This window comes from Dunckerocampus dactyliophorus, chromosome 8, assembly GCF_027744805.1.
Source record: "Dunckerocampus dactyliophorus isolate RoL2022-P2 chromosome 8, RoL_Ddac_1.1, whole genome shotgun sequence".
Classification (NCBI taxonomy): Eukaryota; Metazoa; Chordata; class Actinopteri; order Syngnathiformes; family Syngnathidae; genus Dunckerocampus; species Dunckerocampus dactyliophorus.
In genome coordinates this window covers 3,304,886-3,330,893 of record NC_072826.1, presented here as the reverse complement: position 1 = coordinate 3,330,893, position 26,008 = coordinate 3,304,886, and the positions used below count along the sequence as shown (strand labels likewise).

Below are 26,008 nucleotides of genomic sequence, written 5' to 3'. Positions count from 1 at the left end.
AAATATGCATTGCTATGTGTTTTTAGTGTCAATGCAACACTCAAAGACGGACATATTTCATTTAAAGCAAACAACGGGTTTATTTATTCTTTTTCAAGTGCAAAATAATAACATATAAAACAATATACAGTATATAACACACATGACTGGTACATGCTTTGTGACTTTTTTTAATGCGTTCATCATAACTGTCAACATTTGCATTTCAAAAAAAGGGACATTTTCCGGAAAAAGGAAATTATTTTACTGGCGTGCTTTTATTTGGAAGGCCTGACTTTGCCGGCTACAGGAAGTGTTCTGCCAATGTTGCGGAAGTGTTGCTGAGCGTCGGCGGGACCGGAGAAAGTTAAAATACAGTATGGGAAATGCGAGAGACTATGAAAACGGGTAAAAATAAAAAGGGTAAAACACCGTAGTTTTACGGGGAAAAGGGGGGTTGACAGGTATGTCATGACTGCCATGCTAATACGAACGTATTTGTGTTGGTTGTCGTGTGTAAACATTGCTAGAGGAATACTATAAATAGTAGCTGTCATAATCAAGCAAAAAATATTTTATTGTTACGGAACGTTAAGTTTGACCGGCGTATAAATCTAATTTTGACTCCACAACCACTGTACAACATGTTTCGAGCCATAGCAACACATTTAAATATGAAAATGAATACTGTATTAGCACTCACACAGCGAGACACAACGTGTTTAAGACAGCTAACTTTGTTTTTTTTAATTATGAACATACCAATGTTTATAAAACATTTCAAGATTATCGCCATTCTAGTCAAAAGACCGTATTGACTTTAGTGCATCATCCATTTCAAACATTCACACGATTTAAAAAAAGGCGCCCTTGTTCTGCAAGATTCTTTTAAATAATCCCAATTGTGGTGTTTTGTTTTTTAAAGCTTCATCACTGTTCCTCATCATAAAACATACCAGCCAATGGGCGCCTTTCTGTACCCTGTTTTATTAAAATACATGACAATGGGAACCTGACTGAAACTCCAGAAATTGTGTTTGGTTGTAAAAGCTGCCACCAGTTCAACTTTGCCTCTAAGTTATCATCTCTCACCAAGAACATCACTGGAGAACATCGATACCATGCAAAAGTACAGTTAAGCCGACAGTGAGCCATACTGTGGCTAGATGCTGAGTTAAAGTTCGTTTTGATATGCCTGGTGGGTGTCTTTTAGCTGGAAATGACACAGCGAGGAGTTGTGTTAAGACACGTTAATGACAAATAGCCATGCTTTGGAAAAGCTTGTGTTTCCTCACATGATAAATGAAAATTGTCAATACAGGATTTGTCATGAAAATCTCTTATCACAACATTTTAGCCTGTATGCCCTTGAAAATGTCCATCACGCCAGTCAGCTTTTGGTGTGAAAGTCGTGCGAGTGACACTTGCACTGTTACATGTTTACAATCAACTCAAGGCCGACTGAGCAGTTTGCGCTCAGTTTCCCGCTATTACCACATTGGTTCTGTTGCTGCTGTGTTGTACAATACACTTAGGAATATACTTTCCTTTTCTTCCTCATCCACTCCAAATCATTATTGTATTGTAAAATATTCATGCTTAAAGGAAAACTGGACTTTATTTGGCATTTTACCCATCATCCACAATCCTTATGTGAGACATGAACACACGTCTTTCTCTTTTCTGTGAGTTCTAAAGATATAAAACAACTAAAAAGAGGCGGCTAATTAATGCACGTAATGGGACACACCTATTCCGCCTACAAAACCCGGTATTAAAACCCCTCTGAAAACCTCAAACAAAGTTTTATGGTTTTATATCCCTGCTGTGACCATGTAGTAACAAGCACATTCATGATAACATGTAATACAGTATTTTTTCATATTTTGGTCATTTGAAGCATGAGCGCAGCTTCCTTCCTGGGTGCATTGATTTCACATAGCAGCATGGAAAGGAATGCTACACCTAGCGTTAACTTTTCCAAACTCAAAAACAAAAACACAGCAGCAGTGGCGGCAGCTCCAATATGTAACGTTACCTTTCGCTAGTGGCCTGAGGCATTGTGAGCGAGTGTGTGGTGAAGCTAGTAGCTAGCCAGTGTGGTGTGGCGAGGTGTCACTACACCATTAACGTAGTTCTGCGTAACAATGTTAATAACAATAATAACAACAATGTTGCTGTAGCTTGGTTAATATGCAGGTCACATTCTGTAAATGGAGCAGTGTTGGCGTTTTTTTCAGAAGGCTTTATGGGCGGAATAGGTGTGTCCCATTATGTGCATTGTTAGCTGCCTCTTTTTAGTGTTTAGATTTTTATAACGCACAGAAAAGACAAAGACGTGTGTTCATGTCTCACATAAGGATTGTGGAGGATGGGCAAAATTACCCAAAAAGTGCACTTTTACTTTAAGAATTTGTCATGAATATCTCTTAAACACAACATTTTACAGTCTGTTTTGTCAAGTCCAGCAAAAAGATACACATTCAACAAATGGAAAAAAAGCACAAACTCAAAATGTGTCCATATTATGACTTATTTTTGGTTTACTGTAACTGCATGTACTATATATTGTACTGTATATTGTGTGTACAGTATGTGTTCCCGTGGCAGCGTTCTAGTTGTGCCTCATATTTAGCCAAAATAAAATTATTTCGGCATTGATCCTTAGATTTTGTGAAAATATGCTTGTGTAGGTACAGTATATTATATGAAGGCTTGAAAAACTTGGGGAATGATCAAAGTTGGAAAGATTTTTACAGGAATGAACAGGAATGCACAGGAATTTTGCTTGTCTGAAACAGGGAATAGTACAAAACATTTCTTGGTTTTTTTGTGATACAGTATTTATAATTTGTCCCAGTCTTTTTTCCTTCTTGCGCAAAAGTGGCTTTTTTGTGATGTTCTAACAGTAATATATGTCCCTAGAGTCATGGGCACTAAACGTGATCAAATCTATCCTCTCCCTCACTTTTGAGAGAAGAGGCACTCGCTTTTTAAGTTTCCATAACGTGATGAAGGGAAAACCTCCTTCCTCATGGACCTAATATGACATCTGACCGCTCCTAGCTAGATGAGCTCGGCTCTGTGTATACGCCCACCACTTTGTAAAAAGGCAGGCTTCGCTACACTTCTTAAAATGCAGCCTGAAGCTCTGCCAAGGAGCCGTCAGTCGGCTACATACGTGGTAGCTGTAAGTTTTTCTTCAGCGAATAGGCTAAGCCAGCATGACATTGCTGTTAGCACCATAGCTCACAGAGCTATGCTAGTGTCGCTAACGTTTATGTGCTCCTGTCCCACTTAATGTTACATAGTTGTCAAATATGTGTGTCAAATATGCCTTTTTACTGTATTTTATGAACAAAAAGATAAATGACAGGACATGATTATATACATTTGTATGCATTAACAGCTCCAAATGAACTGAAAATGTAAATCATGCTAGAAGATAGCACACATGTCTGAAAACCTATTTGCTAGTCTCTTAATAGTAGCAGAACATTTGAATCACACTTTAACAGAGTTATTATGAGCCATGAGGGATTGCGTTCAAAGACACCATGTAATTTTTTAAGTTGAACGCACTGTTTTGAATGGAGATCTATTTTCTGGGTCCGCGCGGTGGCCTAGTGGTTAGCATGTTGGCCACACTTTGCATGTGCGTGTGTGGGTTTTCTCCGGGTGTTTTTTTTCCTAAAACATGCATGTTAGGTTAATTGCCGACTCTAAATTGTAAGTTGAATGTGAGTGTGAATGGTTGATTGGCTGGCGACCAGTCCAGGGTGTACCCCCGCCTTTCGCCCGAAGTCAGCTGGGATAGGCTCCAGCATACCCCCACGACTCTAGTGAGGATAAGCAGCATAGAAGATGACAGCCCCAGTAAAGAAGTGCACTTTAGTGCTTCTTAGGAGTCACACACTCACTCTGTCAGAGGCAGGTGTGGACAAACCCAGCTCATTAGCATTAAAGCTACAGACACACAATGGCGCGTTCCCAATCAGGCTTACTATTAAAGTGTCTAAATTACAGCCTCAAGGGTCATTTGTGGCCAACACACTAATCTGGAACCTCTGAGACTTATTTAAAACTGTTTAAGAATAGTATAATATGAGACCTTTATTTTGCATTCTTGTTCATTTCTGTTTAATAGTTCCAACCTTCCTCAGCTAAACTTCCCATGAAAAGTTCTATAAGTCAGCCCCTTAATAATCTCATTATTTATTTCAACCTGCAAATTTGTTGATTTGTTATTTATTTATGTGCTTACTCCCATTCCTCTTTTGTCATTTTGGAGTATTCTATGAGGCGCATCCTTGGAGGTAAGTCATTTATCCTCTTTACCATTGTGGCTTGAAGGTGTTTTGCAGGAAAAAAAACATTGTTGTTTGTTTCAGAGTTTAAAAAAAAGACATATTGCGCACATAAGTTATCTCATAAGTTATCTTATCATTCAAGGAACAAATTTGACATGAGGTTCAAGTCACAATAGACAATAATATGTGCAAGTCTCCTGTTGTTGGATGCGACTATTCACTGCCGAGGCACGTCTCAACATAGAAGCCTTATAAAATGGAGTTTAGTATTTTGTGTTGATTTTTAAAAAGGGTTGGTGGGGGGTCCTAGAGCCACTCAGAGGTGTGTTGTGATGCAGTCCTTGTGATTGGAGAAATGTACATTGTACACACAATATTGGAGCTGGAGTAGTTTGAAGTGTTTGAGTGTGCCTCTGCTTCCAGTCTGATGCAGTCTTTTCTTGGTTTCTACACAGATGTCACTGGTATGTGAGGCGGTCCTGACTCCGTCGACGTTTAATGCCCAGTTCACCATTGACGCTGCTCCTCACACTGTCGTCCCGCCGCCTTTTCGTCCTCCCGATCTGCTTGCAAAACCACAAACTTGTCATTAAGCTGCAAAAATGTTCCTCAAAATCTTTATTTGTACGATGAGTTCAATTCTAATTCTGAGTAAAATTAAAGTAAATCCAAAACAAGTTGAGTGTAGTAGTTTTCATAGACGTTAGGTGTTGGCAATAACATCTACAAATGCAGCAACTGACCACTAGAGGTCAGTGTAGACCCAAAGAAAAGCTCTCTTGTTTAGTGGCTCACGTTCACGTTCTTTGTATCACAAACCAAAACCACTCATTTTCTACTATTCTTGTGTTTGGAAAATGAACGATCCATCTTGTGCGACCCAAACATTTGTTTATTTCATTTGACTCTCGTTCTGTATACACATTATTTGTATATATTTAATTTTACTTGTTACCCATTGACTCGCATTATTACCACATATTTTATATACTTTAATCCCTTAAATATATGTTTACACACATACATCAGTATATACATACATATACACTGTGTATACACAAAATGTTAAGACTAGTTGAAGATTTTGATCAGGAGTGTATATAAAAATGTTTATGTGGTTATAATGTGTGTCAATGAAACCAAATTTGTCCCTCGCCCGAAGTCAGCAAGGATAGGCTCCAGCATACCCGCGACCTTGGTGAAGCAGCATAGAAGAGGGATGGACGGACGTACAGGCTAACATCGTGACGTCTGCGCAAAATGGCGGTGCCTGTGTGTGTTGCTACAACAGCACAAGCTTCGACAATCAACTTTGTTACAATCCGGCCTCAAAACTTGCAACAAGGTGAACACAAGTTAAAATATGCTAATAAATTGTTTCCGGAATTACAACAGGCAAGGAGTGGGGGCTATGTAGACGCTGCTAGGACAAACACCTTCTTCGACAGCTAGCCGGGAGGGTTATTGGAATGTTATTGTAATCTAATCTAATAATTACAAGTCACTTTTATTTCAAATGTCGAAATCATAGGAGAACGTCAAGATAGCAGGATAGTTTGGAGGGGGAGAAGCGAGCTGTCTGTCAAAAGTATTTTTTACATTTATATGGGTGGTTACTTTTTATGTAATTTTTTCGGCATTCACGGGTTAATTCGGAAAGTAAGCCCTGCCAACAGTGGGGATATTGGCAGGGCATATCCGCTGGAGATATGCTTTTCACGTGAATGAACAAATCTAAGCCCTACTTTCAAAGTCAAGGGAAAACAGGTTTGAGGTGTGACGACCACCAGGGAGCAGCACAGCTTCATCACATCAAGTTAAAAAAAACAAACAACCATTGTATGTATGTATGGTTAGGTCTGAACTTATTCAAGAGATTTAATGGTGACAGTAGAATCAATATTTACAGTATATATTAGTTTTATTTGACTTCTATGAGAGGGCCCATTTTGTGACCTAAGGGTAAAAAGTGTTTTTTAAAGGGGCCTCATGAGCTGTTTCGTTCAGGCGTACCATTTTTTTGGAGGGAACTTTAGATAAATCAAATGAATCACAAACATTAAAAACTTAAGTGGTCTAACACAGACTGCCAAAAGAAGGCACCAGTGTTCTTATTAATGAGTTTATGTCATAACAATGAATACAAACATATGTGGCAGTTGTTGTGATGTGGTGATGGTGATGGTTTCCTTTCATTTTAAGAGATAATTTAAGAGACAATTGCCAGTTGCTTTTTTATTAAAAAAAAAAAAACAGCATGTGGTTCCTCCATTGCTTAGCTGTTTGTGTTCAGGTTATAGTTTTTCTTCATGTTAGACAACTCATAAGTATCAATCTTATCATGGGAATTAATGTTGAAATTATGGCAACCAAAATGAAAGCATTATTTTTGTATTGGATCGCTGTCGGTGTAAATGATCCCTCAAGTAACTATTGTTAAAAATGTTTAATGTAGAAGTGCAAGGGAGCATTTACAGACCTTGGCATCTCGCTCTGCAAACTTCTGGAACATGTTAGCGTAGGTCTTCTTATCCAGCTCGTGATATTCCTTCATCTTGCTCTGGCAGATGGAAATCTGGGAGCGAGCAGCTCGATTGGCAGCATTGACCCGCAGCACTTGCTGAAAATCTGCCAAGGCCAAGCTGAACTCATTACGGAGCAGACGGGCCTCACCGCGGCGGTACAGAGCCTTCTCGTTGCAAGCGTCCATCTCGATCACCTTGGGTACACAACACAGGGTAACTAAATCCATGTGAAAAAATGATGTGCCAATGAGTAAATTGGTTGTTAACAGGTGTGAAGTATGCGTGAACTGTGCGGGGACACATGCCAGTGCCCAAAGAAAATGTTGAAATGTTCAAAATTTGTGGCACGCAAAATTTCCATGAACTAGTCGTGAATGCACCGCAAACGCACCGCAACCTACAGTCATGGAAAAAATTATTAGACCACCCTTGTTTCTTCATTTTATTGATCCATTTTAATGCCTGATACGACTAAAGGTGCATTTGTTTGGACAAATATAATCATGATAACAAAAACTAATTTAACAGCTGATATCGAGCAACTTCCATGGTTTTCTTGCTAAAAACCCAAATCACGTAAGTTCTTCCATGAATAGCTAGAGCATTGTACTGCCAAAAAATGTAACTCTTATTTTTGTTGTCATTGTTATATTTGTCCAAACAAAGGTTGAATGTGAGAGGCGGAGCTCAGTGGCTCTGTGCTTGACAATGCAACCTAATCCAGAGTAGCTGATCGCAGATAGACTGAGCTTTCAGCACAGAGCGCCGTCAGAAGTTGATCAAATGAATATGAAACTGCGTATTGTTCGATGCAGGGCTCACGGTTCGGTACGCGTGTGTATTCTTATACTTGTATTGTTATACCCCTAGTAAACAGTACTTGACAAGGTCTAAATAAGTTGCGTGGGCGCATGGTCAGTTCGTGCCATTGGGCACCATTTTCGGTCACGGATTGTGTTCCAAGTGCGTAATTTATGCATAAACAGAACACAAACAGTGCAAAAACTGGTCTTCATGCTTTTCACGCATGCCATAAATAAATAAATGACACGTATTGCCACGGCAAATTGTGGGACAATGCGTAGGCAAAATGCGTGCAAGTGTAAACGCCGCTTAACTCTTCTATGTGTGTAAAATTTGAGGAAGATTGGTTGAAAAACATGGACGCCATCAAGCAAAACATCTTTCCAACTGGCAACTAATTGTCCATAAGTCATTGAGCGCTTGTCTAACGATTGTAAAACTTCGAGGATATCTGTATTACATGTATGCCGAAGGCAGCTCACCTTGCTGCAGTTCTCCACCACAAGAGAGAAGTCTTTAATGCGCAGGAAACACAAAGCTAAATTGAGGTGGGCTGTCAAAAGAAAGTCATTAATGCACTTCTGCTGCTCCAAGCCGCTACCACACTCCATCTCCAACCAGGAAACGATGCGCTGGTACTGGACCACCGCCTGGTAGTAGTGTCCCCCCTAAAAAAACAACATATGATTCATGTGTACTGTAGACATGCTCAACAGGTTTCAGACTACAAAATCTAATTAAATATCTTAAAGCAAGGTCAAATATATGACTTTTCTTGTAGTAATTTTCTATTTGTCCTAAAATCTGAGATATATTTTTCACATAAGCAAAATACAGAACAAATCCATTTGACCTGCGCAGTAATAATAATAATATACTTACTTAATTTACTTGTTTTAAGCATTTTGGCATGCGCTGTGTCACAATGTCACAGTACATCTTGGCATTTCCCTCAGTGAACCCCAGCTCCCCAGTGCCGGCAGCACTCGACACAATTAGTTGAAGCAATGAATGAATGAATGAATCGGCTGAGAATTGTGGGAGGAGTTAGCTTACAAAAAATTGTTCGGAATAAGAAGTAGAAGAATAAATGGATGAAAAATGGTGTCGAATTGAATATTTTACTAATTATCTTACTGCTCACTTGTGCAACCAGCTATTAAGACAATAATGGCTGTGTGTTGACTTATTTTCACTGGATAGTAAAGGTGAACTGCTATACAAGCTGTACACTGATTACTCTAAAGTATATCCAAGTTTAGTGTCTATAGCATTGTCCCTTGAAAAGATACACAGTCATGAAAATGCTTGCTAAAATGTGCCCATGACCTTGGTTTGTTGTGACCTGTATTAGTTTTCAGTTGTTCCAGTGAATTGAGATAGAAAAGCAAGCAGACTCTACCTTGTAATACTGATTCCCTTTACGCTTGGTTTCAGAGGCCAGACTCAGCTTTTCATGCAAGTCCATTTCCCAGGATTCTTTAGCCTTGACACACACAGCACAGTCAGTCAGTCAGTCAGACAATTGTCTTTAAATAAAGGAAAAGCGCACCTTTTTTGGAATTTTGACCATCATCCACAATCCTCATGTGAGACATGAACACGTCTTTCTCTTTTCTGTGTGGTCTTAAGATATAAAAACAGATTTAAAGAAAAAGAGCATGTAATGGGACGCACCTATTCCGCCTATAAAGCCTCCTGAAATAAACTCCAAAAAGCACCAACAATGCTCCATTTACATCATGTGACCTGCATATTAACCAATCTACAGCAACATTGTTAGAATTGTTATTAACATTGTTAGGCCCAAGAACTACGTTACTGGCGTAGTGACACTTCGCTACACCGGCTAGCTACTAGCTGGCTAGCGACTAGCTTCACCACATACTCACTCACAATGCCTCAGCACGACGGAAAAGTAACGCTACATACTGGAGCTGTGTTATTGTTTTTGAGTTTGGAATAGTTAACGCAAGGTGTAGCGTTTTTTTCTATGTTGTTATGTGAAATCAATGCGCCCAGGAAGGAAGTTCCTGCTTAAAATGACCAAAATACGTCAAAATACTGTAAGTATTCCATGTTATCATAAATGTGCCTGTTACTACATGGCCAACAGAATAGGTATAAAACCATAAAACCTTGTTGGAGGTTTTTGGAGGTGTTCTAATAGTGGGTTTTGTAGGCGGAATAGGTGTGTTCTATTATGTGCATTAATAAGCTGCCTCTTTGTAGCTGTTTTTATATACTGTATATTCAGAACGCACAGAAAAGACGTGTGTTCATGTCTCACATAAGGATTGTGGATGATGGGCAAAATTGCCAAAAAGTGCATCATGTTTCTTAGTGGCTAAAACTCACCCTTTGAAAGTCTTTGAGTGTAACCTCGTATACAATGTCTTTGTCTGGTCCAATTTTAAATTCTGGTTTGCCTCTGCAACCAAAGCCATACCTGTGAGGAAAAAAGCTACTTAAAAGAAGAATTTAAAAAAAAGACATGACACTTCCGGAATGGTAAAATGTAATTATTTGTCACTGTTTGACGGTGATTCTACTACAGGTTGGGAAATCCCATCTTTGATGACGTAAATAACAGCAGATAGCTGCTTGGAATGGAACAGTGCCAGAATGACACTGACATCATCCTGATGCTTTTAAAAAGACTTTTCCTCATAATGAGTAGGGATGCTCTGATCGATCAGCCAGCGATCTATATCGGCCCATTTCCATAAAAAAAACATGTGATCGGAATATGCCAATAAATGCCTTTCAAAGCCGATCACCAAAAATGATTGGCGTGCGGCGGCAAATCCTACATGTGTGCTGTGTCACGAAGGGTTGCCAACACCGATATTGAGCAGTCAAGGGGCGCACTTTGTCCTGTATTGCCGCGAGGATCAAAACCAGTCTGTAAAACCTCAATGGCTTTAGTTTGACAGCTTGACACAATTGATTTCAGCGTGTTTGATCGCTCCCTTATCAAACCTATTGCCGTTCGACTTTTCTTGCATCTTTGTTTGCACGCTTTGCCTAGCTGTTACTGGCAGCAGCTAGCTCGCTAGCTAGCTAGAGTTATCTGTCTAGCTTCTGGTCTTCGGACTTCAAATGTGACTTTTTCCACATTGACATTTTGTTTTTAAAGCAAACAAGCAATACGGTTAGTTGGGAGCTCATTTTTGTCCCACGGGAAAGCTACAAGTGGATATCACGTTCATGTGGTACGTACTAACTTTTTCAAGTGTCACTGAACAATTTTGCTTCCTTTTGTGTGTGGTTGTTTAATGAACATAAACACATCGTGTGTCCAGCCTTATGATGGTGATACTATCCCAGGAGGAGTCTCCTCGCTCGCCAGCTGGTTTTGAGTAGCTCACCAAAAGGTCAAAGAATGTTTCCTTCAACTCTCAGTAGTTGTTGCATTCAGACTTTGTCTTTACATAATGACAAATGACCACAAAATAGCATAAAGACGATGGCCACACTGTTTGAGTGGAGATGTGCTATAAATAAACGAAGTAAAGAAAGTAGCGTACAATTTAAATGTTTTGCGAGAAAAAAAAAAAATAATCCGCCCAAAAGTTCATTTTTTAATAATTACCTATTTGCCAGGGGCCCTTGGAATTGTCTAACGGTGGCCTTGGCCAATGTGGCTCATCATAAATAAAGTGAAAAATGTGCAGTTAATCCATGTGATCGGTGTCTGCCAATCTTGTGGATGATTGGAATCGGCAGCATAAAACCCTGATCGGAGCATCCCTACTGAAAAGTCTTCAAAGCATCATCATGCGTCACGTGAGCAAATTGTGTCTTTTTTCTTTAACCTTCTTTGTGAAAGAAAAGAGGAAAAGTGTGATGACAACCATAGAAACAGAAATGGAACCTTTTCTCGCTGTCCTGGTTGCTCAGTTCAATATAGCTAAAGAAGATGAATAATAAAAGACAAACAGCACTGCCGTGTCAGCTGTGTTCATGGTAAGTACACAATTTATTGTTTCTAAGTTTTACTACGCAGTAATAACTTCTTTTTTTTCACTTGTTTGATGAACTCCCCTCAACAAATGTCCTGTAGCCTCCCTTCCTTCCATCGCGCGTCATTTTTATGTATACTTCTAGATACATATATTTTTGTTTTATTTAATTATTTTATATTGCACTTATTTTTCTGCTTTATGAAAATATGAATGTTAGAATGTTACTTAAAATATTACCAGCACAGTTAATTCATGTTTTATTATGGATTACTTCAATATCCATTATTTTCTATGGGAAACAAACACTTTTGTTGTGAAGTATTAATTAAAAATCCAAAACACGTCCATGCTATGAGTCTTTATCTACTAAGGAACCACATTTAGTAACTTTAAGTGGGAGTTTAAGTTATTATAAAGGGTGTTAAAGCATTATATGCAGATATATACATACAACATGTCTGAAAGGACCACCATTGAGACCTACTTAGTAGAGGCAAACATTGCACTTACTTTGGTGATAAGTAAAGTATACAGCACTCTCCCTTCTGCATCTTGTCCATGGCGCGGTCCACACCAAGAGGAACACCTTTATCCTCCGACTCACTGACTACGAAGCTGATGTCCCGGCGGTCAAACAATCGGCCGTCACAGCTCCCCTCCAGATGTACTGAGCGGTGTCAAACACAACACAGGTATTATATACTGTATATATATTTACATTCATCATACAATACTGAAGCAATCATTTTTATGACAGTACAATGTATCGTCTCACGGCACAATACTATACAAAGTACCTGTGGCTATACTTTAGAGTAGTTAGTGCATAGCTTGTACACCAATACAGATTTACTATCCATTGAAATTTAGTCCTCACACAGCCATTATTGTCAAAATAAATGGCAAAACAAGTGAGTAGCAAGAAAACTGTCTCTTGCCTACACTCAAGCAAGGTGGTGAGTGCTGCCGGCACTGCGGAGCTGCAGTTGATTGAGGATGTGAATGTGAATTCCAACATGGGACATGGTGAACGGGTACTCCCTTGGGAAACTGCTTTCCAAGCTGTACACTAAGGAAAACTACTTTTCCTATCATCCACAATCCTTATGTGAGAAATAAAATGTATTTCTCTTTTCTGTGCATTCTAAAGATATAAAAACAGCTAAAAAGAGGCAGCTAATTAATGCACATAATGGAGGAACACACCTATTCTGCCTAGAAAGCCCACTATTAAAACACCTCCAAAAACCTCCAACAAGGTTTTATAGTTTTATATCCATGCTGTGAGCATGTAGTAACAGCTACATGATAACATGTAATACTTGCAGTATTTTAACGTACTTTGGTCATTTTAAGCATTAGCGGACCTTCCTTCCTGGGTGCATTGATTTTACATAGCAACATAGAAAGGAACGCTACAGCTAGCGGTAACTTTCCCAAACTCAAAAACACAGCAGCAGTGGCGGTAGCTCCAATATTGTATGTAGCGTTACCTTTCGCTAGTGGCCTTTCCAAACTCAAAAACAAGGCAGGGCCAAGGCAAGTTTATTTATAAAGCACAATTCGTACACAAGGTAATTCAAAGTACCTTACAGAAAAGAAGGGTAAAATCACTTCAGAAAATAATTCCATAAAACACAAAATTATTCTAAAATCATTACATCAAACAAATAAATAAAAAATGAATTCAAATGGAAGATTCATTTGTCATATGCACAGTTGAATATAAGAGTTTTTGAGCATTGCCAAAGATTGTCGCACATCTTCTGGAAGACTGTTCCAGATTTTGGCAGCATAAAACTGAAACGCAGCCTCACCGTGTTTAGTCCTGACCCTGGGCCCCAGCAGGAGACCAGTCCCTGAACTTCTCAGAGCCCAAGGCGGTTCATGTGTCAGAGGTGTATTTTGGCGCAAGACCATGAAAAGACATGTACACAAGCAGAGCTGTTTTAAAGTCTATTCTCTGAGCAACAGGAAGCCAGTGCAGAGACCTGAGTACTGGACAAACATGGTCATATTTCCTGGTTCTAGTCAGGACTCGAGCAGCAAGTGTGTAGTGAAGCTTGTCGCTAGCCGGTGTGGTGTGAGATGTCACTATGCCAGTAACGTAGTTCTTTGCCGTAACAATGTTAATAACAATAATAATAATAACAATGTCGCTGTAGCTTAGTTACCCTGAAGGTCACATTTTGTAAACGAAGCATTGTTGACGCTTTTTGAAAGTTTTTTCAGAAGGCTTTATAGGCAGAATAGGTGCTTCCCATTATGTGCATTCTTAGCCATTCTTAGCCACCTCTTTTCATCTGTTTTTATATCTTTAGAACACACAGAAAAGAGAAAGATGTGTTCATGTCTCACATTAGGATCGTGGATGAAAATGTGCACTTTTCCTTTAAGTTACGGTATATCCAAGTTTAATTTCTATAGTACTGTCCCTTGAGAAGATACACTGTAATAAAATGGTTGCTGAAACGTGAGGGGTGTACTCACTTTTGTGAGATGACGCAAAATGAGGCAAGAAAGGGGCTTACCATCTACGATTGCACCATCATTGGGATTCAAGTAACCATCCCCTTTGACTTTTATCCTTCGTACGATGCCGTTATCATCTGTCAGCGTCTCTCCTTCAAACTTGAGCAGCTCGATCTGTTTGGACGCAAACAAACTAACATTATTATTGATTTCAGCATTAAACAACGGTGTGAAAGGAACAATTTGAGGGAAGAAAAAAAGCCTTGCAGTGGGCACAGGAAGGTTTGGTGTGGGTGGAGAAAAAGCTAATACATAACAAAAAAAGCGTAGGAGTTGTCACAAAAGAACAATTGCAGAAAGGTAGAATTTGTCCAAAAAATGTAATGTTTTGTTGCTGGTATGGTGTATTACTGATACTGTATGGATTGTATATTAACGATACATCAAGTAAAGAGGAAGACAGCATCAAGGTGGACTACGGTGGCTGCTTTGTGGTACGACCAAACAGCAAAACCAGCATTCCATAGCTACCTCAAACAGCACTGATGAGTTGGGAGGAATTTTGTCCGGATTTCCAGCGGAGCCGTAAGCGTACTCTGGCTTACACAATAAAGTGCACACCTCTCCTCTCTGCATGGATAACACACCGATATCCCAGGCTTTGAGGACTTGACCTGTTTGTAGCCAAGAAACATATTATGATTATTCATTAACATTAATTACTAGGGGTGTTACAAGGGGTGCGAGATTAAAACGTGACAAGATTTCTCCTTCAGAATAACAAGTCTCATGGACACTATGGCTGGGATGATGACAGTTAATTAATCACACAGTAAATTCAAATGAACTCGATAATTTTGCCAACCTTAAGATATTGCCATGTGCATGCGTGTTTGTCTTCCTCGCCTCTCACCTCCAAATGGCACAAAGAGAGTTCACTCTGTGCATTGGTTTCAGCACCTTGGCGCATTTATTCCATAGAGTAACGGCATGAACGAAGTGAGCCCCTTTGTTAGTCTTACAGTCTCTTTGTCTCAGTGGGTGGAGGCGGGGCCACCAGCATACACACAGAGTGCGTAACATAAATAAAATTTGTAGATTGCAATATATTGTTATATATTTTTCATTGTACTTTTGTTAAAAGTAATGTTAAAATCTTGTCTGGTTCTCATAGACCCAATCTCATGTATTGTCTCGTCCCCTATTAATTACCAATGATGTTGACTCACAACATACATTGTATAAAAAAAAAAAAAGAGTAGAGTGCATGAGAAAGTATACTGTACAACACAGCAGCAGCAGAATCAGTGTTGTAATGGCAGTACAGAGCAAACTGCTCAGTCAGCATTAATAGTGCTGATGAGTTCATCGCAAACAAAAGTACGGCAAGTGTAACACGCATGACTTTTACACCAAGCCAGCATTTTAAAGTGCATGCAGAGGTAGATAAAGCTGCTGGAAGCTGACCACACATGATACGTCAAAGGCAGTTACTGACATCTTGTGGAGTCATTAAAAAAACTACGACATGATGCTGCATACCGCCACATGGTTTTTGAGCCGGTGCTAATTAGAGACCCTTTTGTAGACCCCCTACACCCGCGGTCGGCAACCCCCGGCTCCGAGGCCGCATGAGGCTCTTCTGCCTCTTTGTTGTGGCCCCCTTTGCAATGCTGGAATTGTTTTTCACGCCTGAAGGGGGAAAATGCGCAGTTAAAAATATCCAACTTTCTGTAAAGCCGTGAATGCATCCTGGCTGAGTTCTGAGTGACTAGATGAACGCAAGAAAGGGAGCGGGAGCCTGTGTTTGCCTGCCTGCGTTCATTGAGATGTGACAGACGTTTTTTCCCCCGTGGTAAGCTAACCATTAATATATTCCTTTGTCTTATCTCCCAACAGTGCTGGCTTACCTACAGTTTATGCTTGATGTGGCAATAAACAACCAAAAACCTTGAAAGACAGTTTCAAGAGAAGCACTCAACATTGTCTGACAAGTAGTAATTTATTTCAAAGAAGACCTACACATGTGTCATCCCTGTAGCGCGGCCCTGCACACGACGGGCTCGAACAGGTTACCACGTAAGTCTACTGATTGATAGTTAAGTCGAGCAGCGTTAACCAGCGAGCTAAAAGGAACAGGCTGTCAAGTCATTGTGGAGCACATTTCTTGAGGTGTCAGTTAGTGAGGTTTAAGATGAGAACTTTTTTAAACAATGGTTTGCAGCTCCAAGACAATTTTTCTTGGAGGATAAAATGGTACTTTTGATAGTAAAGGTTGCCGACCCCTGCCCTACACAAACAAATCTTGTGTTATAATAAGTGTAAGACATCACTCCCTGAGGTTCCCTGGGGTGGCCATCATGGATGGATATTTGCCTAAATTCTCATAATTAAACTATTATAATATATTCTAATTAGAGATGCACAATATCTTTTTTCTCAAACTGATAACGACAATTTTCTGCTTCTCAAGACCGATATGGTACCAATAACTGATAACTTTTTTGGATTTGGATTTAACTGTAGTTTGTGCACTATCATCAGGAGAACCAGAGTACAGAGCGGAGGGAGCCACCTCCTGTGGCCCAGTAAAGTGCACTATATTTGGACACATGCAGCGACCAGCCAGCATGCCGCTACGGAGGTCAGGAGAACCGTAGTATAGAGCAGGAGGAGCAGCAAGCTGCACTTTCGTCAGACGCATGCTCCGAGCAGCCGGTGTGACGTCACAGAGGTCTCTGGCAAACCTTTTGCACTTTTCAAACGCCACGCCGGTGTCGTTTCAGGTGGCAGATAAGGTTTTTTGTGTGCTCGATGTTTTGAAATGTCTTCCACAGCAAGTGAATGTTTTATTTACAAGTAAGCTCAGGGGAAGTTAACGTCACAGGCAGGAGAAAAAAGGAGCGCTTGATTTGCTCACCTGCACAGTATGGTCAATCTCGCCTCATTGAAGCATTTTTTAAATTATCAGTTATCGGAGCTATTTTTAATGTTATCTGATTTATTGATATGACGTCATAGGCTACGTTCACATTGCCGGTCAATTCCGATATCTGTATCAGATTTTTTCCTGTCAGTGTGAATAGTACAATTCCAATTTTTTCAAATGCGACTCAGGTCTTGTTCGTACTTGACTTGCATGAAGGTACTCACCGATGTAGGAAAAATGTCTTCCTGTCAGTCGAAAATTATTTTGAAAAAGTGTCAGTGAAGAGGCTCCGCGGAACAGACGGCGCAGCAAGTTCTACACAAACTCCCATAGCCAAAATTCTAGGCTTCTTTCTTCTTAATTTCTTACATGGAATTATTTGGTTAAGAAAATATTGACTCCCGTTGCACAAAATCCTTGAAATTGCCACAACACGTGAAGGAGAGCACACACCACAGCAATCTTTACTTCCGTAAACACACGGAAATGCGTGTGACGTCGTGCTTTTGCACATGCACGTCACTTCCCGGACACTTTGCTTTCACATGAACATGTCACTTTTTTTTGGTAATAAGAACCACATTAAAAAATTGGCTATTAACAAAAAATCTAAATTGGGCATCATACCCTGCAGTGTGTAGCATAGCCCAAATTCCCTCATACCGGTCCAGTAGCTATTGTGCAAGTAATTATAATATAATATACTATCATTAAACTATTGGCGTAATTAACAAAAGTACAGTCGTCCCTCATTTATAGCGGCTAATTGGTTCCAAACCCGACCGTGATAAATTAATTTCCACCATATAGGATTCGATGCTAATAAATGAATTATTTTTGTAGTTAGAGCATAGAAAATCGGTTTATGACTTTCTAAATCCAGTTTTTAACATTATTAGAGCCCTGTAGACATGAAATAAAACCCATATAGTCACTTTTACACTCCTAGTATTCATTGTTTACATAACATTGCGCAACTCTTGTTGATACGCCCGCGAGCTAACCAGTCAGCCTCAAACTTATTTCTTCTAAACTTAAGAAGCCAAAAACCTACTACTTCCACACGAGTTGGGATAACTTTTTTTCACTCTGTCATGTCGGACATGTCATGGCTGACTTCATGCAGTGTTAACGTAATGTAATGTAATGTAAGCTAATGTCTCATCAATGGTTTGTGTCATTACTGCCGCCTTGAGACCAGAATACTACATATCACTTGTATTTCAATATGTTTTGACTAATAATAAACCAGAGTCTACCACAAAACAGCTATCATTTATTAATTAATTTCTGAAAAATCGCGCTAGAGCAAGGGAGCAATAATCAAACCGCAATACTGCTCGGAACAACTATACTTATTTGACATACAAGTGGAATACAAAGAGTGAAAAGTAGCCTACCCTTGCCAACATTGAAGGAAAAAGACTCCTTCCGATCTCTGCTACAGTCAAACTTCTTCCCAGTGAGAAGCCTTCCAGTGTAATGGATCGTCACTCTGTCCCCTATCATTGGACACTCTCCATCTTCCCCCTGTCGTTTCACAACCTGCGATTGAAAGACAAAAACATGTTGAGAAAGAGCCTGAAGACGGATTTTTTTTAAATCTCAAAAAAACTTGGCATTAATAAATACCTTGATTATTCCTTGGTCCTTTTTAGGCGTGACATCAGCGCCCTTTGCAGCAAACGCAGCTGGGGCTGAGGGCCCGTCCATAGAAAGATCTTGATCGGTGGTCATGTCTGCCTGTGGGCATCACAGTGACGCTGGAATAGGTATTGAAAATAAAGGCCTTGTATTAAAGGCATGAAGTTGTATGACATCCCAATCAGCAGTGTCGTGCATCAACAATGACTTTTCCCCTACTTTGTCCCGTTAGTTTTCGTGTTGAGGAACGGTGGGGTGTCTTAAGTAAGGAGTTTTGCTTCTCAAAACACTATGCGTTCAAAAGAGTAAAACATTTGCATCACAAAACAGTTTTCCACAAAAAGGTCAGGCTCCACAATCGATCTGCGTTATTTTCTCTCCATTCATACGCAAAATAGGCACTCTTCCTTTGCAAAATGCAATGTTTCTTGGGAGTTGTCAGCAGCGTGAGTTACTATGTGAAACTGTCAGCAAAATATGCCGGTGCTGATAAAAAGCACTGATAAGCTGCAGAGGCACACAATACGACTTCCATAGATGGATCATATTGTTTGTGGAACTGGTTGTCAGTTTTGCATGTCTAATCACGATTTGAGGCTGCGTTTGTGTTTTTCCTTTAGATGTTGCAAAACATCATGATCACTTTCTCTTGAGACCATAGGTAGGTAGGTAGGTAGGTAGGTAGGTAGGTAGGTAGGTAGGTAGGTAGGTAGGTAGGTAGATAGATAGATAGATAGATAGATAGATAGATAGATAGATAGATAGATAGATAGATAGATAGATAGATAGATAGATGGATAGGTAGATAGATAGATAGATAGATAGATAGATAGATAGATAGATAGATAGATAGATAGATAGATAGATAGATAGATAGATGGATAGGTAGATAGATAGATAGATAGATAGATAGATAGATAGATAGATAGATAGATAGATAGATAGATAGATAGATAGATAGGTGTGGGTATGTGACACTGTGTAAAATAGGGACTCAGGACTAAAACTGTGCATACTCTCAAATTAAAAAATGTGTATGCACATTCTTTTGGTCAGATTCATAAAGCTGTGCAAACTCTCGGCCCACTTTTATAAATAAACACATGCACAATCCTGAATTCCACTCCCCTTTTGGCATCCATTTGCATATGAAAACGTTGTTTTTACACAAACGCAGGCTCAACCCAGAGCCTCAGAGTCAAAGTGATTACAAAATAAGTGTAAAGTAATGTAAAAGGTTGTTATTCTTATTTAAACAATAGAAATTAGATGGAAAAACATTTCAACATGTTGATTTCCAAACTTTTTCCACCGAGGGCTGCATACTGAAAAATCAAAGGATGTGGGGGCCACCTTTACATTTTTTAAACCAATCCATGCAAATATGCCAAGAAGTTATATACACAGTACATTTAAAGAAAAAAAACAAGCTGCATCTCAGCTGTGTCATCTGCGACAAGTATATTTATTAGTATGAATTAACTTTTTATCGTTACACTTTTTTTCTTGTTTTCCCATTTTTGCTGTTTTTCTTCTTTTTTTTTCCTTTTTTTTTTTTACATTTATCATTTTAAGCATGAGCGGAACTTCCTTCCTGGGCACCTTGTTTTCACATAGCAACATAGAAAGGAACGCTACACCTAGCGTTAACTTTTCAAAACTCAAAAAGAAAAACACAGCAGCAGTGGCGGCAGCTCTAATATGCAGATAGACCTTTCGCTAGTGGCCTGAGGCATTGTGAGCGAGTGTGTGGTGAAGCTAGTCGCTAGCCGGCTAGTAGCTAGCCGGTGTGGTGTGGTGAGGTGTCACTACACCAGTAACGTAGTTCCTGGGCGTAACAATGTTCATAACAATAATAATATGTCGCTGTAGCTTGGTTTTAATATGCAGGTCACATTATGTAAATGAAGCGTTGTTGGTGCTTTTTGGAGGTTTTTTTCAAAGGGCTTTATAGGCAGAATAGGTGCGTCCCATTACATGCATTCTTAGCTGCCTCTTCTTAGCTGTTTTTATATCTTTAGAACGCACAGAAAAGAGAAAGACATGTGTTCATGTCTCACATAAGGATTGTGGGTGATGTGAAAAATTCCCCAAAAAGTGTAGATTGCCTTTACAACTCCACTAATGTGGATGGATTTTTTTTGGAGCAAATGTGCGTTTTTTTTTTTAAATATCCCTGTGTGGACATGGCTTAAATTTATTTTCATACAATCGTCCATAAATCTCAAGGTTGTGTAGAGGGTAAATCTGCAGTCTTCTCTTGGCCGAAACGCTCAGATTTGGCAGCCTCTTACTCTGTTGCGATTGGTCGGGGTCAAGGGTCGGCTCCACCCTCCCACCACTCAACCAGTTAGTCATGTTCTGCGGGACAGGAATACCTGTGGTATTCCCATGGGTGAAGAGAAATGAGTCAATGAAACACTCTGGGCTTTTAACCCCCACTAATTGCAATTATAAACAGCTGTGTACAACTCCACTGGGGTAAAGCGGCTGCAACTTCCCCCCAGCAAGAAGTGCAGCATTCCAAAATAAGAGTGCATGCAGAACATGACAGTTACGAGCCAATGGTTATAAGCAACCAGTAAAGAATAACTGGATATTGGATAAACACTGGACAATCTGGCGTCGAAATGTGCTTTGTTCATGAAACAGCTGTCTGTGAAGTGGCGAGAGCAGAGGAGCAGTGACCATGGCGTAGGTCTTGAGCTCCCCAGAAAACAAAAATAACTTCGCATTGCTGCCTTACACTTGTTTAGATACACAATTTCTTTCAAAACTTTCTGGATGACATGTAGAAAAAGAAATGCGACAAACTGCAGTCGCCGGTGAGCACGAGTTGGCATACATGGCCTTAAAGTTGTCAAGTGAGAAATTCACAATCGTTCAACCTCATGACATGACATATACAACAAACATATACCTAAGTCTGAAAAATTGAATTCAGGAGAGGTCCTCTTTAAAAACAGCCTATAAATACGACCAAATGTTTGCAAATATTCAAGATTCAAGAGTTTTATTGTCATGTGCATAGTAAAACAGCAGTTATACTATGCAATGAAATTCTTATTCTGTTCATTCTCCCAAGAAAAGAAAGAAAACACAAGAAAAAGAATAAGAACATAAGAAACATAAATACCAACATCCATCCATCCATTTTCTATACCGCTTCATCCTCATTAGGGTCGCGGGGGCATGCTGGAGCCTATCCCAGCTGACTTCGGGCGACAGGCGGGGTACACCCTGGACTGGTCGCCAGCCAATCACAGGGCACATATAGACAAACAACCATTCACACTCACATTCATACCTATGGACAATTTAGAGTCGCCAATTAACCTCACCTGCATGTTTTTGGGAATGTGGGAGGAAGCCGGAGTACCCGGAGAAAACCCACGCGCACACGGGGAGAACATGCAAACTCCACACAGAAATGCCCAGGGGAGAATCGAACCCAGGTCTTCCCGATCTCCAGGCTGTTCCTGTATTGGCCAATGTGCTAACCACTAGACCACCGTGCGGCCCAAATACCAACATAAGAAACATAAATACCATCATAAGAAACATAAATACCAATAAATTAAGCAACAACAACAGAAGAGACATTAATACAGATAAATAATACAAATAAATGAATAAATAAGTAAATAAATAAAAGTGCTATGAGTGTGTGTTGCGTGCGGTGTGTGTGAGTGCTTTGTTGAGAAGCCTGATGGCCTGTGGGTAAAAGCTGTTTGCCAGTCTTGTGGTCCTGGACTTCAAACTCCCGCCTCTCTCTAAATTCTCTTAAGGCATTTCATGCAAAGGAAAACACATATTGTAAAACACACATCTCAATTATTAGGTGCATTGATATGAGACGTGATTAAAATGTCATTCTCACTTCAGCTGAAAGACAAAACTGATTCAACAACCAATGGAACCGTGGCTTCAAGTGCATATTTTGTCGTCTTCATGTTCTCGAAAAGTACCCAGTACACAGTGTACACACATCAGAGCCAGGTAGTCTCTGTGCTGCAGGGACATGCCTGTCTTTTGTGGAAAAGAACCATTGTTATGGTTATAGGTGCGCTAAAGTCTCCATGAAATTAATGCAAGTCAATGCAGTGTCCTCAAAGGAACTGAACTGTGCGCTTGTGTGTGTGTGCGCGTGCGCAAGCGTGTATGTGTGTTTGTGTTTCTGAACACAATGTTCCTTCTATTCACAGTTCCCCACCGGCATAGCCTGATGGCTCAGACCAACCTATTTTATTGAATTTATCTTACAAATATAAATCATCTTCAGTGCAGTCATGAAATCACAATGAAAGCCAACATGTGTTACATTGCCTTCAATAACTATGCCATTTTCCATGCATAAACAAATACTAGTGCCTATGTAGGAAGCAGACGTGAAAACAAGTTATTGAATGAAATAAAGAGGTGTGAGACGACAGTATGTACCTGAACTCAAATACCCTGCATGGGAATGCGAGAACATTTTACACTTTCAATTTTAAAGGGGCACTGAATCAGTCAAAGAGCCTGTGACACCTCAGCAGTAATTCTTTTTGGCAATAAATCATTAAGATTATACTTAAAACTTGGTGCAAGGGTGCAATTTGGATCAAGACATTTCACTGATGACACATTGCTCAGCAGCTTTTCCTACAATTGTCTATAACATTGGCAACAATCTAACAAAGAAAAATTTACCTTTTAAATTCAGACATGTATGATGCCTTCTGAGGATTTGCATGTATGAAGAGAAGTCTCGTTTTTTCCATTTAAGTAAATCATGGAATGCTTTCACTATCTCAGAAAATTAAGTCCGACTTTGTTATAAGACATAAAAATCTTCATTCTAATCATGTCATATCAGTGTAAACACATGTTTTCATAACAATTCTCAGTTGTTCCATCTCAACGTTACATCCTGTTCTGGTTCAGAATGTTCTACCAGGCTTTATGACTTAATTGAATGGAGGGGGGATAATAATTCTTTATTATAATGTAATTCAAGCATGACTCATACATTAAGTCATTTAATCCCCTACACCTGCAACCCCACGTTACATCCTTTATTTACACCATTTTCTGGTGAATTCCTCGCAATGCATAATAATTGAAGCAGAACAGAAGCACTTAATTAACATCCCAATGAAGTGACAAGTGAGAATTGAAAAAACACTCACATTTTTGTGCTTTCGTGAAAAAAAGATCCTCCCGGTGAACTAAAGGAGTGGCTGTCCCTGACACTGCTCACGTCCCGGGGTTCGAGATGTTCCTCCGCGTTTGTGTCTCGCTACCGCTTATCTTGCCCGGGATTGGAGTCGTTTTCTCGGCTTCATCACCACACACGTACCGGTAAGTCGACCGCATGGAGCACACACGTCGAACTGAGTCTGGAGGAGGGACAGAGGCGGAAAATACGCAGAGAGAGGAGGGAGAGAGAGGAACGGTGGGAGGAGTTTTAGTATGAAATGAAGGGCAGGTCTTGGAAAGCAGCCACAAAGTAACACAATGTTCCGGCTGTACTGTGGCTTCACCGCCGCTGATGAGAACACTGTGTTCCAAATAGACACCCTGACCTGTAACCCGTTCTGTGCCGAGCCTAGCTGGCTGGCCGGGAACAGCCTGTTCCGCAGCAGGCTGTCCTCCGCCCCCGGTCGGTCAGCTGACAGCTCGGATCATCAACACCGCCATGCAACCACCACCACCGAGACTGACACCATGGCGGCAAGTCAAGCTGCCTGCCGCCCGAGAAGAAGCCCCTGGGAGCCGGTTTGTTGTTGCTCCACAGCACGCTGGTTATACCAGCACAGTTGACTCGGTGTGGAGGGATCGATCCAAATCCGATAGCAACAATACCAATGGCAATATTTTTCAATACATATTGTATATTGTTTGCAATTCGGGGAATAAGGCACATAGGTGCTTTGGGAGCAAAAAGCAAACGATGTGAATGAGAGCTAATTATTGCTTTTGTTTACTTATTTTGCACTAGTGCTCAAACAATTGAATGAAACGAACGAGAATAATAGCATTGTTATGTTATTGTTAAATTGTTCACAAATATCTTTGTTGCTAATGGTGTTTTGTCAGACCATAAATCATCAACAATTAAGTTCACAAAATAATTAATTGACAAATTTCAAGTAAAAAATAAGTATCAGCAATAGGGGTGTCGTAAGATTGGTGTCCAGCAAGATTAAAACGTGAGAAGATTGCTCATTCAAAAAAAAAATGTTGTGGGCACTCGACTTGTGAAGATAATAAATTAATCACACCATAAATGAAAATGAACTTGAGATATTTTGCTGGCCTTAATAATTGCCATGTGCATGCATGTTTGTTTTCCTCATCTCTCGCCTCCAAACAAGCAGCAAGAGGTTTCACTCTGCATTGCTTTCAGCACCTTGGCGCGTTTGTTCTGTAGAACAGCGGCATGAACGGAGTGAGCCCTTCTGTCAGTCATACAGTCTCTTTATGTCTCGATGGGTGAGGCCACTTGCTTACACACAGAGATAGTAGTAGAAATTAAATGGATAGATTGCAATATATATGTATTTTTTTTTCATTGTACTTTTCGTAAAAGTGATGTTAAAATCTCGTTCTCGTAGACCCAATCTTGTGTATCGTCTTATCTCGTGAACTGAGTGTCTCGTGACACCCCTAATCAGCAATACTGGTCCTGTACTTGTTTGGTATCGGGTTGATACCAAAATTTGCAGTATTGCATACCATGTACATATACCGATACTTTTTATTTGAAATGTTTCAAGATCATTGATTGATGATTGAAGAGACGACAACACAATTGACCAAATAACATACATTTTACTACTAATGTGGGTCAGCCCTGCACCCCGACCGGGGTCAAACCTGCGTCCACAAGTCCCCGCTAAATGAGATTTAAATTGAGCAGCGTTGAGCTGAAAACCCAAGCAGTCAACTCATTGGTACAGCACAGCTCTTAAGGTGTCAGGGAGTGAGTTTACCACCGTACTGAAATGAATTATGAGGTCCCAAATGCTATTTTGACTGAGCGAGCACTTTTGTTAGTTACCTTGAACAGACCCAAAACTCAATGCCGGGCAACTGTCTGCATTGAGCAACTGTGTTTAGAGAGGATTTTCTGTGGTAATCAAAAGTAGGGCAACATAGATGACATCACTTTCTCCTTGGCGCCCTTATTGTGGCCTGATTATGTCAGCATTATATCCCTTGTACGGGCAAACCTTTTCAATTTTCACTACAATTTTGCCCCGGTTTTTGTACAATCTTACACATCACAAACTAGTCCGTTTGCCCTGTACTGCATCGTTCAGCAAAAAAAGAGTGCCCAAACAAAGCACCCCACGCGTTGCTGACTCACTTTCCGTGCATTTTTTAGAGTGT

At 40.0% G+C, this 26,008-nt stretch overlaps 1 protein-coding gene across 1 annotated transcript; it reads right to left on the bottom strand.

Moving 5' to 3' along the window:
- Positions 1 to 55: 55 nt before the first annotated feature.
- On the bottom strand, positions 56 to 24,121 carry fkbp5 (FKBP prolyl isomerase 5). Its single transcript, XM_054785463.1, has 11 exons — positions 23,803 to 24,121; positions 18,620 to 18,750; positions 18,388 to 18,532; positions 14,590 to 14,732; positions 14,118 to 14,232; positions 12,097 to 12,253; positions 9,977 to 10,067; positions 9,021 to 9,104; positions 8,101 to 8,286; positions 6,769 to 7,008; positions 56 to 4,852 (listed from the first exon to the last, which is right to left on the bottom strand). Exons 2-11 carry the CDS (start codon positions 18,722 to 18,724, stop codon positions 4,748 to 4,750), a joined length of 1,371 nt encoding a protein of 456 aa, XP_054641438.1. The 5' UTR covers positions 18,725 to 18,750; positions 23,803 to 24,121; the 3' UTR covers positions 56 to 4,747.
- Between the last annotated feature and the right edge of the window lie 1,887 nt (positions 24,122 to 26,008).

What these genes read in the sequence shown, in the direction of transcription:
- fkbp5 (XM_054785463.1), bottom strand. Translation starts at nt 18,724, where the DNA reads ATGACCACCGATCAAGATCTTTCTATGGACGGGCCCTCAGCCCCAGCT. An exon ending in TGATGGTGCAATCGTAGATG is followed by an intron (nt 12,254 to 14,117) that starts GTAAGCCCCTTT and finishes GACACCGCTCAG; the next exon opens with TACATCTGGAGGGGAGCTGT. An exon ending in CACTCAAAGACTTTCAAAGG is followed by an intron (nt 9,105 to 9,976) that starts GTGAGTTTTAGC and finishes GTGTGTGTCAAG; the next exon opens with GCTAAAGAATCCTGGGAAAT.